The 15,008-nt window shown below is 31.7% G+C and overlaps 1 protein-coding gene across 3 annotated transcripts; it reads left to right on the forward strand.

Moving 5' to 3' along the window:
* Positions 1 to 1,174: 1,174 nt before the first annotated feature.
* Positions 1,175 to 11,552, forward strand: LOC114409935 (ribonuclease J-like). 3 transcript variants are annotated; one of them, XM_028373613.1, is made up of 17 exons: positions 1,175 to 1,444; positions 1,531 to 1,771; positions 2,452 to 2,575; positions 3,301 to 3,357; positions 3,563 to 3,754; positions 3,843 to 3,920; positions 4,477 to 4,659; positions 4,753 to 4,833; positions 5,640 to 5,705; positions 5,803 to 5,895; positions 6,408 to 6,533; positions 7,801 to 7,914; positions 8,053 to 8,148; positions 8,227 to 8,324; positions 8,410 to 8,810; positions 9,587 to 10,104; positions 11,015 to 11,552. In XM_028373613.1, the coding sequence occupies exons 1-17, from the start codon at positions 1,348 to 1,350 to the stop codon at positions 11,108 to 11,110; spliced, it is 2,661 nt and encodes an 886-aa protein (XP_028229414.1). In that variant the 5' UTR covers positions 1,175 to 1,347; the 3' UTR covers positions 11,111 to 11,552. The 3 variants fall into 3 exon arrangements, with proteins under 3 accessions (XP_028229414.1, XP_028229413.1, XP_028229415.1); XM_028373612.1 differs by having other exon boundaries at positions 1,176 to 1,444; positions 1,525 to 1,771; XM_028373614.1 differs by having other exon boundaries at positions 1,179 to 1,444; positions 1,525 to 1,771; positions 2,452 to 2,561.
* Positions 11,553 to 15,008: the final 3,456 nt, after the last annotated feature.

The following is a 15,008-nucleotide window of genomic DNA, read 5'->3' on the forward strand; positions in this document are numbered from 1 at the left end:
TTTTTTATATTTATATTATTTATCGAAAAAATTTTAATTAACATGTAATTAACAAAATACTCAAACTCATAAATAAAAAAAGTAAAATAGATGATTAAGTTAAATTGAAAATAAATATAAAAAAACACAATATATCAAAAAATTATATTGGTTATGATGATTATAAAAATATACTGCTATATTATTTTTAACATACAAGACAACATAAGATTTGTAACAATTACAAGAAATTATGGTAAAAGTGGGACAGTAGAGAGTACAACATAGAGTAGAGTATTTGGTACAATCACCAATGTGGATTCTGATCTTTCTGTATTTGTATACTCTTACTCTTGGAAAAATGTTATTCACATGTAGTATATAAAAGTGACATATTTTTAAAAAATATATAAATAAAGCAATAGATAACAAGTGAAATAAAGACAGAACGCTACCTCCAAAGAAGACACAACACGAGTTACACTAAAATAAAAACACGATCGTTTATGAAAATAAATATATTATGAAAAATTGAATACGAGTTTTTGTAATGATTTATATACAAAAACTAGTTTCAGTAATATAAAAATTTACACTATAAATTTTGAAATGTATCAAAATATAATTAAATTATAAAAACTAATTTTCATGAAAAGGTCTTTTTAAAAAATTTAAATAAAAAAATTAAACCAGCACCCAACCTAACTAAATTGCTTGGTATTCAATATGTCAAAATATTGTATAGTAGAGTTTGCCACTAAAATTAAATCAACCACTCTAATTGGTTTCAGACAAATTTTAAATGTTAAATGTCTGAAACTTATATGGTAACAAAAAGAAGTATTTGCTTAAATTAAAGTTAGAGATTTGGCAACAGAGCACAAATAGAGACTATACTTCTCATAGGTATAAAAATAAAATTTATACTCCTAAAAAAAATCCGCGACTCAATCAGTCATTTTTTCAGTTTGTTATAAATTATTCTAACAACAATATATATAGAACCAACCCATAATTAAACATTAAACAAGTGGAATGATATAGAGCTCAAGTTCAATTCATTTATTTAACCATATCAATTTTTTAGTTTAAATTTAATACCAAATTGAATGAATTGATTGTGAAACCGAATTTTAAATTATTTGAGTTGATTCAATTGATTCTCACTCCTAGTAAGGGATAAGGGATCTTGGCACACGAGTGCAACGCACGTTCCATAATAGAGAAGTCGATAAAAAGATATTTCCGAAGGCGTGAGTGAACAAAACTCCATTTCCCGCTACGCTACTGCTTCGATTTCGAGGTGGAGCTCCTTCCAACTTGTAAACCCTTCCCAACTGCAAAGGGTTTTCGCCCTTCCGATACGGAATGTCCGCTCTCACATCTCTCTCACTCTCTCTTCGCACACTCTCCCTCCGCCCCAAACCAACAACCTCACTTTCCGCTTCACTCTCTGCAATCCCAGGTGAACACCCAACCCGTGCCATTTTCATATTTACGTTTGTTATCGCATTTCATATATGTGTTATCTATCTGCATGCACAGGAACAGGAAGTAGCGATGGATCTAAAACCAAAGTACCTCCCCGCAAAAGAACGAGGAGAATAGAAGGCCCTAGAAAGAGCATGGAGGACTCCGTTCAACGAAAGATGGAGCAGTTTTACGAAGGCTCCGATGGGCCTCCGCTTCGCGTTCTGCCCATTGGCGGTTTGGGAGAAATTGGGATGAATTGCATGCTAGTCGGGAACCATGACCGCTACATTCTCATTGATGCTGGTGTCATGTTTCCAGAGTAAACCCCTAATCTTATATATCTCGGAAAAATGCTAGCAACATAGTCTCTAACGTACTCTTTTGAACACACTTGCTAGTTGCTACTACCGGGTTTGAAATCACAAATTTTGGTGAATTTCGCTCCTTTTTAATGGTCGGATTTCTTTTGAAAAAAATTGTTTTTTTATATATCTCTTGCAAAGTGCAAGCTCTTTTAACAATTTTACACTGTAATCACAGTTTGAATTACTCCTAGATAATTATTTTAAAAGTCAATAAATTTAATACATGGTAGGTTGTAATTGGATGAGTGTGTATAACTTTTTATACTATTAGTGCATACAAATTTTTTCTCTTTTTTTTTTCAACGGATCTTTGATTAATTTACACATGCATTTATTTTATTGTGGAGTAGAAATGAAAAAGGATAAAATAGGAAATCTCATAACTATTTTATTAGAATCGAGAAAATTTATTGCATTTCTTGTTTTCTATGTAGACAAATAAAAAGGAATGGAATGAGTAATAATTTTCTTTCTTCATTTTGTAGTTTTTAATAAATTTTAACAAACAGGAAAATGTGTGTTAGTAAGAATGTGTTAAAGAGTGTGTTGCTAACACTCTTCATAACTTATTGGTCGGATTAGCATATTTTGGTGATTTTTGATTTGTGGATTCTGGTGCAATTATTTCATTCAGTTATGATGAACTTGGAGTTCAAAAGATTATACCTGATACCACGTTTATAAGAAAGTGGAGCCACAAGATTGAAGCGCTTGTCATAACGCATGGTCATGAAGATCATATTGGTGCGTTGCCTTGGGTAATGCTTCCTTCTCCATGAAACTTCTGGTTTGACTTGTTATTCACAACTCAAAGCATGAGAATTTTGTCTAAGGGAGAGACTTTTGTTTGAACTGTGGTTCTTAATAGATAAATACAAAAGGTGTTTTACAGAATTGTAGACTTCGCTATCAAACTCGAGAGTTTATGTAAACTCGTGAGAGTTTCATAGACTCTAGGAGTATTTCTTACTATGAGCTTCCTATATCTCATTCTAGATGGTGAGAGAAATAGAAGAATGATTTACATTGGGAAGATTTATACTACACTTTAACCCAAAACCTGAGCCCGTGGGTCTTATCCTCACTTATATGGTGCTCAACCTTCCCATTCCTATCCGATATGAGACTTCGTCTCATGCTTATATTCCAACAGTATGGAATAAACATCGGAGCAAATATTTCTGTTAGGTATCATAAATACAAGAATAGTTTGCAAGAACATGCAGCCAGTTACCCTAATTAACATAATTTCAAGAATATGGTTTTCCTGTTTACAACATTACTATAATTACATATTTTAGCACTGGATTTCAAAGAGGATGTTTTGTCAAGATATTACTAGTTATTTTTGCACCAAAAAAATTGATGTTCTTAGGTATTAGTATTGTTACTGTCAAGAGATTCTAATTGATTATTATTCATAACTATGTGTATTGTTCTTTCTTTATGTCTATTCTTAACCTTAATTATATTGGTTTGTCAGGTCATTCCAGCATTGGATTCCAATACACCAATTTTTGCATCTTCCTTTACATTGGAGGTATCTGGCTAGAAAATTTATTTATATAAATGCAACTTATTAATTTGTTCATTGCTGTGTGGATTGATCCATAGGAAGTGATAGAAGTTATTGTAATTGATATCTATCATTACTAAAAATTTGCTACACAATTGGTCATCAAATATCTGTTCTTTGCTAGTTTATTGTTTAGTCCAGAGAAGGTAAAACTTTTTCATTTTAACAGCTTATGAAAAAACGTTTGAAGGAACATGGTATTTTCGTTCCATCTAGACTCAAAGTATTTAGAACAAGGAAGAAGTTTGTGGCTGGGCCATTTGAGATAGAACCCATCAGGGTGACCCATTCTATTCCTGATTGTTGTGGACTAGTTCTTCGCTGTTCTGATGGTACTATTCTTCACACTGGGGACTGGAAGGTCAGAATTTTACTTTTATTTCTCAGAGTATTGTCCCTCCCTTTCATTTACCTTCAATCTCCTTTTGCTGAAGAAGTTGATTCAATAGATTGATGAAACACCACTTGATGGGAAAGTTTTTGATCGTGAAGCTTTAGAGGAACTCTCTAAAGAAGGAGTGACATTGGTAAGTCATCTAGATATTTGCTACTTGTTCTTGGTTTATATAATTTATCTTGATCTTATTCCTTGGGTTTAACATTAGGGATTTGAAGATCAATAAGGTTTAATAGGCTAGTAATTAACAATTCCCTTGAAGTCAGGTGTATATTAACTATTATGTTTTGTGATGTTCTCTGAGTGGTTCCTAGATAGCTCCTATTAAGATTAATACGGCTTTCATGACCAGTACTGGTAGAACTGCTCGAAGGATAAAATGTTTCCACTTTTTCAAATTTTCAATTTGTATTTCTTTGGTTATAGACTTTTTAAATTTGGAATATCTAATATGGTTAGGGGGTATTCTTTTCAACAAGCTTCTTTCCCCTGTTTCTCAGTATTGTTAGAAAGAATTTTTCCGTAGTTTTTGTTCTGCTCTGCTGAATTTTCCTATTAGATATGAAAAAGAATAGTCTTAGATGTCATGTTAGATGCACATCTATTTATGTTTAATATGATCATACAAACAGTTTTCTTCTTCTTTAGATCAAATATGTACCATTGCATCGAACATTAATTTTCAGATGATGAGTGATTCAACAAATGTACTCTCACCTGGAAGGACAATTAGTGAATCTGTTGTGGCAGATGCTTTGTTGAGACATATTTCAGCATCTAAAGGAAGGGTTATTACTACCCAATTTGCATCAAATCTACATCGGCTTGGTAGTGTGAAAGCTGCTGCTGATTTAACTGGCAGAAAGTTGGTAATATTCTCCTTGTCTAGTTTACTTAACTCAATTAGGAATGGTCTTATTTAGAATGACAAAAATGTTAAGAGACTTTAACTGTTATATCAGGTATTTGTTGGCATGTCTTTAAGGACGTATTTAGATGCAGCTTGGAAGGATGGAAAGGCTCCAATTGATCCATCCACTCTGGTAATTACTGTTTGGACTTTGCTGCAGAATTCTGCCAAATTTGTAAGAGATTGATTTCTGGACCATAGAAAAGTCTTGTGCTGATCAGCATGTTTTATTAACTAGGTTGTTAGCAGAAAGTCAGTGCAAGTAGGCATATCTCCAGTTATGATTTTTGCCTATTTATTTTAAGAGGTTGTACAAATCTAATACTGATCAGCTTCATTTATTAATGTGGTTGTTTGCCTATTAGTTTTAACTTAAGGAGCCATTCTGTCACCTTGCCTCAAGTGGTTTTGATTACACTGACTTTGTGAGGTTCCACGTGGTCATTTAAATACAGTATTTATCTTTTGCCTCTGATGAACTACTTGCCCTCCTTCCTTTATCAGTGAATTCAAAACACATCTTCCAGTATATGCACTTTGGACTTTTAAATTTAAGCATTTGCTTTCAGGACTAGTAGAGTTTCATGCTAGATGGTGTTACAATTCTAAAGAGTATTATTCTCAGGCCTTGTTTTACTTTACCAGCTTGAACTTTATGGCCAAGTAATTTTTTGATATACATCAATCTTTGTGTCTCTGCTAGAATTTCCAAGAAATATTTATTCACTACTTTAACTTCTGAGCCAATAACTATTTGCTTGACTGTATGAATATAATTCATTTTCATGCTATTTGGATAATTACTGCTTGCTTAATTTGTTATTCATGCCCTTTGTGTTTCTAAATTTATATGAAAACTATTCATCTTTAACTTTATAACAGCTTTCATGAGTCTCATGTCTCTTGCCCTGCATTTCGTTATTTTTAATTATGCATAAGGTGAAAGCAGAGGATATTGATGCTTATGCTCCAAAGGATCTGCTAATTGTAACAACAGGTTCTCAAGTAAGTTATTTCAAGATCCTTAAAAGGGTGTCTAATTTCATTAATTATTAACATTGGACAGGCTTAAGACGTGACCATATATGTGCTATTGTGTCAGGCAGAACCACGTGCTGCCTTGAACCTTTCATCTTACGGAAGTAGTCATGCTTTCAAACTAACCAAGGAAGATGTTGTTTTGTATTCAGCTAAGGTATGGCAAAATACTGTCTTAGTTAATTGTTTTTTCACTTTATCTAAAGGCCGAAATATGTGTAGTATAGTCGAATGAAATTGTTTTGAAATTTACAATATCGTACGGCTATAAGTTCAGTTATACTATATGCTATTGAATGCTAGACTTTAAAGGGACAACATGAGAGAAAGTTGGGAGTAGCAGAAATGAGAATGTTAAGATGGATGTGTACCCATACAAAAGTTTTGGTTTTTAACTATGCTAAATGGCATTGTGTGATCTATGTCATCACCTAGTGGGATAAGACTTTATTGTTGTTGTTTAAAACTTACAATATACTATTTTTACTCTCAATCCATTTTAGTAACAATGTTGGACTTTTCTGCATGACCTTTCTCTTGTATCAATATCTGATTTTTTTTTATTTATTTATTTATTTCACTATAAGAATACCATTTCTAATTTTTTTTTTATCCACAAACCAGTTTATGTTGTGTAATTTGTGCTCTGATTCTAAATTAAAATGCTAGGTTATCCCTGGTAATGAGTCTCGTGTGATGAAAATGCTAAACCGCATATCAGAGATTGGATCAACAATTGTTATGGGGAAAAATGAAGGTCTGCACACATCTGGTCATGCATATCGTGGAGAATTGGTAAATTTTTATTGCATGTCAATGTTTCTTTTTTCTTTTTATTCATTTTATCAGTGTTTTTTTTTCATCTTTATCTAGTCAATATTTTTGCAAGGTATATAGAAATTAGAGTTAATTAAATTTTTAGTCTCAATTTTTAAATACTAATGTTTACTCCTTCAAATCTTTTTCCACAACTTTTAGTCCTCAATTAATTTTCCATCAACATTTTTAGTCCCTTTAAAAAAAATCATTTTTTGTCCCTTGTTTATTTTTATAGCTCAAAATTAATCCCTATTTTGCCCATTTTTAGTCCCTTGCTTATTTTATATTTGAAGCTAATTTTGAGCAATAAAAATAAACAAGGGACTAAAAATGGGCAAAAAAATTTAGGAAGACTAAAAATGTTGACAGAAAATTAATGGAGGACTAAAAGTTATAAAAAAATTGAGGGACTAAAATTGAAATCTGAAATGGTTGAGTGACTAAAAATTTGAGAACAAATTACAGCAACACCCCCTGAGCTTTAATCATATTACACATTTAAAAAAAAAAATCATATTACACATAATCCCACCCTTTTTTACAACTGAAAAGTAGTTACACCTCTAGTATTTATTCTAGAGCTAGGGCAGCTGTTTACAGTTGTCAGTACAGCTGTCATAACTGACAGTAGCAACTGTCAACTATCCTAAGGTTAGTTGAGTTGACTAACATAACTAACTCTACTTAATAGAGTAAAAAGAAGAGTAATTCTACTCTTCTACTCTAATATACACTAACCCCCTTTTAAGTTTGAAAACATTACACTAGCACCCCCTTATATGTTTGAAAACATTACATTGCTACCCCCTCAACACCTCAAATCTTACACTAACACCCCTACAAGGGAGGTGAATGTAATGGTTAAAAAAGCAGTGGGTACTTGTATAGTTAGATGAAACCTCAGTGGATGTTGCTGTAATTGCTCAAAACTTAATTAACCCTAGAAATTGCCAATTCATTATTACTATTCTACTAATCAAGGAGAGTTTAAAACTTATTTTGAAAGAAACTGGACCTGGTTAGATCTTAATTTCATTATTAATATTCTTGTTATATCTTTTATTCCTGGTAAGATATCCAGATTGTTAGATTTCACAAATCACACGAATTAGCTGTCCTTGTCAAACTAGTTTTGTTTTGATGCCTTTTCAGTTTACTCATTCATGTAATTAGTCTTTTAATATGATTTCCATGTGTTTTTTTGTTGATATGACAAGAGTAAAGGAAATATATATTTTTGCAGGAAGAAGTACTTAGAATAGTGAAGCCACAACATTTTCTTCCAATCCATGGAGAACTTTTGTTCCTGAAGGAACATGAATTACTTGGAAAATCAACTGGGATACGGCACACTGCTGTGAGTCATTTCTTATGTATCAGATGTTGTAATATAATAAAGAAGAGATTAGTGGCCTATAACAATGAAATTTATATTAATATATCATACGACTTATTACGTAAAATGTTGAAGGAATTGATGAGCTTTATGCACCAGGTTATTAAGAATGGAGAGATGCTTGGTGTTTCACATTTGAGAAATAGAAGAGTTCTTTCCAATGGTTTCATTTCCCTTGGAAAAGAGAACTTACAGGTTGGCAACCCCCTGTATTCTGTTGCCCTCTTTTAGAAATTATTTAATAATTTGTTTTTTTTTTCCTTTTTCATGCAGTTGAAATATAGTGATGGCGATAGAGCATTTGGTACATCTAGTGATCTCTTCATTGATGAAAGATTGAGAATCGCATTAGATGGCATCATTGTCATTAGGTAGATCTTTCAAGATGTAAAGTAAGTAAAAAAGAAGTATGTCATTGTCATGTTTAGTGACATCTTAATATTTTATCTTTTTCAGCATGGAAATATTTCGCCCTAAAGTTTTAGATGGTTCGGCTGAAAACACCTTGAAAGGGAAGATAAGGATTACCACGAGATGCTTATGGCTTGACAAGGGGAAACTGATGGATGCACTCTACAAAGCTGCCCGTGCAGCTCTTTCAAGCTGCCCTGTAAAGAGTCCACTTGCTCACATCGAAAGAATTGTGTCTGAGGTATTGAGGAAGACGGTGAGGAAGTACAGTGGTAAACGGCCTGAAGTTATTGCCATTGCCATAGAAAAACCTGCAGCCATTCTTGCTGATGAGATAAACACGAAATTGTCTGGCAAATCCCATGTGGGTCTTGGAATGTCAGCCTTAAGTAAAGCGGTGGATGGACATAGGAAGGGAAATCAGTCCACTGCACTGCAAGTTAAAGGTAATATCAATGAACATTTGTGGAATACATATAGAACTGTGGAGATATGGTTGGTTTGCTTTTGTGCTTGTATTTGCATTTTATCAAATATGCAACATCAAGTGTATGTTTGCATGACTTCTGAATCCACTTTCTTACTGAGTTGAAGGGTTTGTCTTGATCTCCCTCTAGATGACTGTTGCCTGCGTGGCTAGGGGAGCATGGCAACATCTCTGGTCAAGACTAAGTATTATTGTGGCTAACCTCTTTATAACTAGCATGTAACACTCAAGTTCTTTCATTCAGCTTATTTATTGTTTGTGAAACTTAAGGAAGCTTTATATATATGCCAAGCTAATCTTGATTTTCACTCTAGCAGGTTCCTTCTCTAACTAATCCAATATTGAAGGTCAATTTCATTCTTGAAATGAGTTTTGATTGCTCTTAAGTTGGCTCCTGTTTGTTGTGAATCTTGAGATAATTATGTTGTTTCAAATCCATAAGCAATTGACAATATGAATGTTTTGGGCTGTACTTGTTCTTAAATGGATAGGAGAGTGTAAATTTCTTTACTAACGAGATGTTTTTGTTGTTTATAACTCTTAGTAAAATGACATCAGAATGCAATGGACATGCATGGTTTATATGCAGCATATCTGGCTTAACACATGCACACTTGTGCATTGGCACATACCTGGCATGGAGATGTATCTGACTTTTAAACATTTCTTCTGCTGTCATATTTTTATGCCTGTGTCTCACATTTATTCTTACGCGTGTTCTGTTAATTTGTACAGATGATAGTATTGGTAATGCAAGTGGAGCAGGGGGTGATTTATCCGATGAAAACAACACTGCAAGTGGGCCTGAGGGTTATTTATCCGAGGAAGACAACACTGCAAGTGGGGCCGAGGGTGATTTATCTGAGTCAGAGGATTCAGATGAATTTTGGAAACCATTCATTACATCATTACCAGTTGAGAAGTCAATCAGTGCTGACAATAGTTATGTTTCACAAAAGGAGCAAAAGTCCAATTTGAAGAAAGATGATTCTGAAGACATTGATGAAGCCAAGTCAGAAGAAACGTCTAATTCTGAACCCAAGCTTTCAAAATTAGTTAAGAGAAATAAATGGAAAACTGAGGAAGTTAAGAAGCTGATTGGTATGCGTGGGGAACTAAGTGACAGATTTCAAGTTGTGAAGGGAAGGATGGCCCTCTGGGAAGAGATTTCTCAAAAATTGTTGGCTGATGGGATCAGCAGAAGTCCCGGACAGTGCAAATCTCTGTGGACATCTTTGGTAGTCAAATATGAGGTTTGTTTCTTATTTTTATCCACTTGATGTTAATATTATAAAGAAAACTGAGTCACTTTAAAAACTATCCCGAATTGGTGGACTGCTTTTATGATTAATGGTCACTGGTCAGTTTGGTATGAAGTATAAATGGGTTGAAAATTCATGCGTTTAATACTGATTCATGAAATTTTCACCCACATACCAAAATGACCTTAAAGGAAGCCTCAGTTCATGTGAAAAAGGATCTTAATTTCTTATTCTTATAGCCGGTTTTTTATTAATAATTTGCATGGCATTTTGTTTAACCTGTTTACAATACTTCCCTGAATGCCAAGATAACTTACTCAAAAAAATTCACATCATATGCACCAATCTACTTTGCATTTGTGTGTGGGCTTCAACAGTGATGAACCTTCTTTTCTTGTGTAAGATAGGAAAAATCTCTTATGTTATGAGGTTTTCTTGCACCCTTTTGGTTGTCAGACTAGTGTTTTCCAGCAAAGTGAGGCTAACCATCCCTACAAGAGCTCAATACATCTAGGATGAAGATTTCATTATAAATTCATTTCTCATGTGAATGGTGATAGTAAAGATCAACTGTTATGGGCTGACTGTACCCTTTTATCATTGCTGGCAAATTTTTTTACCCATTTTTTGTTTCAATGAATACCTCATACCATCTCAAAGAATAGGTTAAAAAAAGGAACATGGTTCTTTCTTTCTCCTGTCTCTCTCCATGTTAACTACATTCATTAACATGGAGATAGTAAACTCATACTGTGAATGAAACCATTTTACACTTGATATCTTGGTATTATTTATAATAGAAGGGGTCATATTCAGCTTTGTGCACTGAACAAAATGATAATAAATACAATTATGAGATAGCTATTATTTCTTCTAATAACTTATTTTGTATTTTAAGCAGGGGATTAAGAATAAAAATGATAGCAAGAAAAGTTGGCCATACATAGAAGACATGGAAAGGATAATGTCTGATAAAGAAGCCCCTGCAACAAAATGATTGGAAATATGGTGGACACTGGTCAGTATAATAAATATTTTGGAGAGCCATCTACATTAAAATTGTTGATAAGTTTGAGCATGGTGGCCAGGAAGATAATCCATGACTTGCATGACATTGAAGATCCATAGTTTTTTGAAGGCTGAGGGATACACAAACATAAAGGGGTTGGCTTTCATACTGACACGGGAATATCTGGGTTTAGGGGTCGTTTTATTCTCCACCTCAAATGCCTGTCCCCGTTTTTTATTACATTTGTCCAATATATGTCATAATTAATTTATTGTTTTTGTTGGTGGCACATATTGGGTGCCCTAGGAAACCATGGAAATGTCTACATTTTGGCCAGACATTGAACTATGGAAAGAGTTTTGATGCTTTTACTCGCCAGTGCCAACTTAAATTCCCTGGCTTACATATTTATTTGTTCTTTTTTGGTTCAGTATACTGTATAAAAAATGTACAAGTAGAGAAAGGAGGAAATTGTGTCGGATGATACGAAAAATATTTTTAAAAAAACAAAGGTATTGTTTTGTTTAGAAGTTTAGACTGAAATGATTATACCAAAATCCTTTTTATTGTGGCAAGCATTGGATCATTTATGTCATACCGTTTTGGTTTGTTTTGTACTATAAAAACTTTCACAAGACGAAAGTAGTGTCATCTTTGTTTTTGTCATATAATGATGGCGCAGAAGTTCGAACATATAACTTCATGTATTGTATCCCAACTTTCCAACATCAGGCCAAATATAGTGAGTTAGTCATATCGTCGTCTACCATATAATCCAAGGAAAAAAAAAATCTTTAACATCAAACCAAATGCTCAGCAGGGAAAAAAAGTAAAATCAAACCAAATGCTTCAATAAGGAAAATCAAATTACAAATCCAAGGAAAGGTAAATAAAAAATACCTTCAGCATATCAGATCAATTGCTTCAACAAGGAAATGTAAAAGGAAAAAAGACTTCAGAAAATAAATGGGCTGCTAGGAAATACTTTATATATGGGTCGAGCCGACTCAAATAGAGTCCAATCTTTTTCTACAAGCCAACACATTGTTTACATTTTCCCATTGTTTCTAACTCATGATCAGTGCATTGTTCTTCAAATTTGTAATTCTTTTTCTCTTTAATTTCTCTGCACTTTTGTTTATCTACTTATTTACTTTTGGGTTTAAGGATTAAGGTTTTGTTTTCATTTAGGTCACTAATCCGCAATATGAAGTTCTATACGGTTGGTCTCAAATCATTCTGCACACTGATTACACCTCAAAACGACGTCATTGGAGAACTCTCCATCGCTCCATTTTTGGATATTTTGAATTTCAATGACGTGAATACTCTTAGAGTGTGTTTGGATGAAGAAATTTAAAATTCTGATAAATTTTAAATTCTAAGAATTTCAAATACTCCAATTGAAATTCTTTTATTTTCAAAATTGTGTTTGGATAAAAAAAAAGTTAAAATTATGAGGGTGAAAAAAATGAATGAAAAAAAAGAAAAGATATGATTGGTGTGTTAGTTATACGTGTTCCTTTACACTCAGACCTGATCAATGTTCCACAATCTCATACGGTGTTTCTTGAAGAAGACGGTAAAAAGAGAATTTCAATTTTTCACCTTTTAGAAGGAAATTGAAATTCCAGATTTTTAGTTGTTTAAAATTCTGTTTTAAAATTCCAAAATTTTAAATTCTTCACAAAAAAAATCCAAACAATGAATTCTAGATTATAGAAATTCAAATTCTCTGATAAATTACTTTCCCCAGTTTAAATTCTCTATCCAAACATACTCTTAGGTTTTGAATTTCACAATTCTCATGTTCGAAAATCGGGAAAAACAATGGGTTAAAAATTATTTCTGAATTTGTGGAGGAATGGAGATAAAAAAGTTAGGGTTTAATTTATTCTAGAGAAAGGTTGAAAGTTAAAGGATATAAACTGAAGTGTTTCTTGTTTTGTGACTTCCTTTGTTTTTTTTTTTTAAGTGATATAGTTGTCAATTTTGGTCCAAGCGCTTTAGTTAATGGGCCAAAGTCAAACAAAACATGTTTAAAAAGTCCTAATTAGTCCATGGCAATTGTTTTGTGCACCCAACACTTTTCTTATGCACCCAATACAAGATGGACAATTCCAATATTATCCTTCTATAAAGAAGATACGGATTGTGAATCTGTAAGCCTATTTTCATATGATATTAATAAAAAAAACAAAAATATGTTACAAATTAATTAAAAATTAATGGCTCATGCAGAAATCAAACATTTGATTTTCACATTATTAACACGATGCCCTAACCAATTAAACTAATAAATTAATTATGTTATAAAATAATTAATGTTGTTATATATAACACTAAAATTTCTAATGTATATTTAATACACATGTAAATTTACATAATAAATTTTGTGATAATTAATTTTGATTTAATAATTAATTTGTTTAAATATATAAATTTTTATGAAACCTATGATTTTATTTAAAATTTATATATGTAAAAAAATATATTATTAGATCAAAATTAATTATAATAAGACTAAAAAATACATTAGTAGATTTATGTTAATAACGTATTTTTTTACATATATAAATTTTTATGTAATCTGTATGGCACACGGATTATCAATCCGTAAGGTTATTATGGATTCACAATTCGTATTAACTTTATGGAAGGATAATATTGGAATTGTGAATCTTGTGCTGGGTGCAAAAAAAAATGATAGGTACACAAAGCAATTTCCTTAGTTCATGAGCATTAAATTTTTTTAAAAATACATTTATAGGCTCTTTTGTTCATATATCTATTTTCTATTTTACCAATAAGACCCAACACAATTAATAAATGACGAGGTTACTAAACAAAATGAGAATACATTAAAACTTGATAATGAATAATATTAAAGTTGATCAATCTTTGGACTATTTTTTCAGTGTCACTTTTCTAATAGGCTTGTTGATGGAAACTTTTGTCCTTGATTCCCTAGCAACATTTTTTTTTGTCATTGTTGGTTGATTTGGCTTTCGGAAAAGGATTAGTTTATGGTGTAAAATATCAACTCACGTGAATGACGAAAAAATAAATTTGTAAGGTAAGATCTAATAAATTTATAAAACAAATTTTATACGGGAAAGATTTTCATATTGCATGTTTCAATAAACATAGTAGGTGTTGAATCAAAAGTTTCTTCATTTAGAAACTTGGACCACTATATTAAAAAGTACCAAGTATATTAAAAAGTATTGTATAAAATGTCAATTATTTACCACTAATTAACAAATTTTAAATAACCAGTAAAATATAAGAGATCACTTTGATCTTATCAAAATTTTCTAGTTTATAACTTATAATACTATAATTGACAAAAAATTAAATTAATTACTCACTCCAATTTTTAAGAATCACATCAATATGTTTTCTCATTTTTTATTTGTTTCTCTCTAATTATCATTTTCAATCATGTGGTCAATTGCATCTAATTTAACGGAAAAAAATAATCCAACAAAATATAACATACTGTAAAAAAAAAAAACCTTGTCGACGTACCATGTAACAAATTAAGAATAAGAAAATGAATATAGTTTATAAGTCACTCATCAAATATGTTTCATCAAAGCAATAAAAAATATATATGCTTCATCAAAGACAAAAACAAAATTCTTAAAATAATCTTAATTACCCTAATTAAAACATATACATATGTGTTTTTAGAAGACATTCATATACATATGTTTGATAATAATTAATTTAATTATTTTAAATTAGAAGATATATTTTTCTAATTATCTTAGTTACTATACTTATATGATTTTATGAATTAAAAAGAAAATAAAAAATCTAAAATTTTCTCACTCAATTACATAAGATTTCTTTCCTAAACTTATTTACTTTTATTATAATA

Source organism: Glycine soja, chromosome 4 (assembly GCF_004193775.1).
Source record: "Glycine soja cultivar W05 chromosome 4, ASM419377v2, whole genome shotgun sequence".
Taxonomy (NCBI): Eukaryota; Viridiplantae; Streptophyta; class Magnoliopsida; order Fabales; family Fabaceae; genus Glycine; species Glycine soja.

What these genes read in the sequence shown, in the direction of transcription:
- LOC114409935 (XM_028373612.1), top strand. Translation starts at nt 1,348, where the DNA reads ATGTCCGCTCTCACATCTCTCTCACTCTCTCTTCGCACACTCTCCCTC. An exon ending in CATCTTCCTTTACATTGGAG is followed by an intron (nt 3,358 to 3,562) that starts GTATCTGGCTAG and finishes TCATTTTAACAG; the next exon opens with CTTATGAAAAAACGTTTGAA. An exon ending in CTAAAGAAGGAGTGACATTG is followed by an intron (nt 3,921 to 4,476) that starts GTAAGTCATCTA and finishes ATTAATTTTCAG; the next exon opens with ATGATGAGTGATTCAACAAA.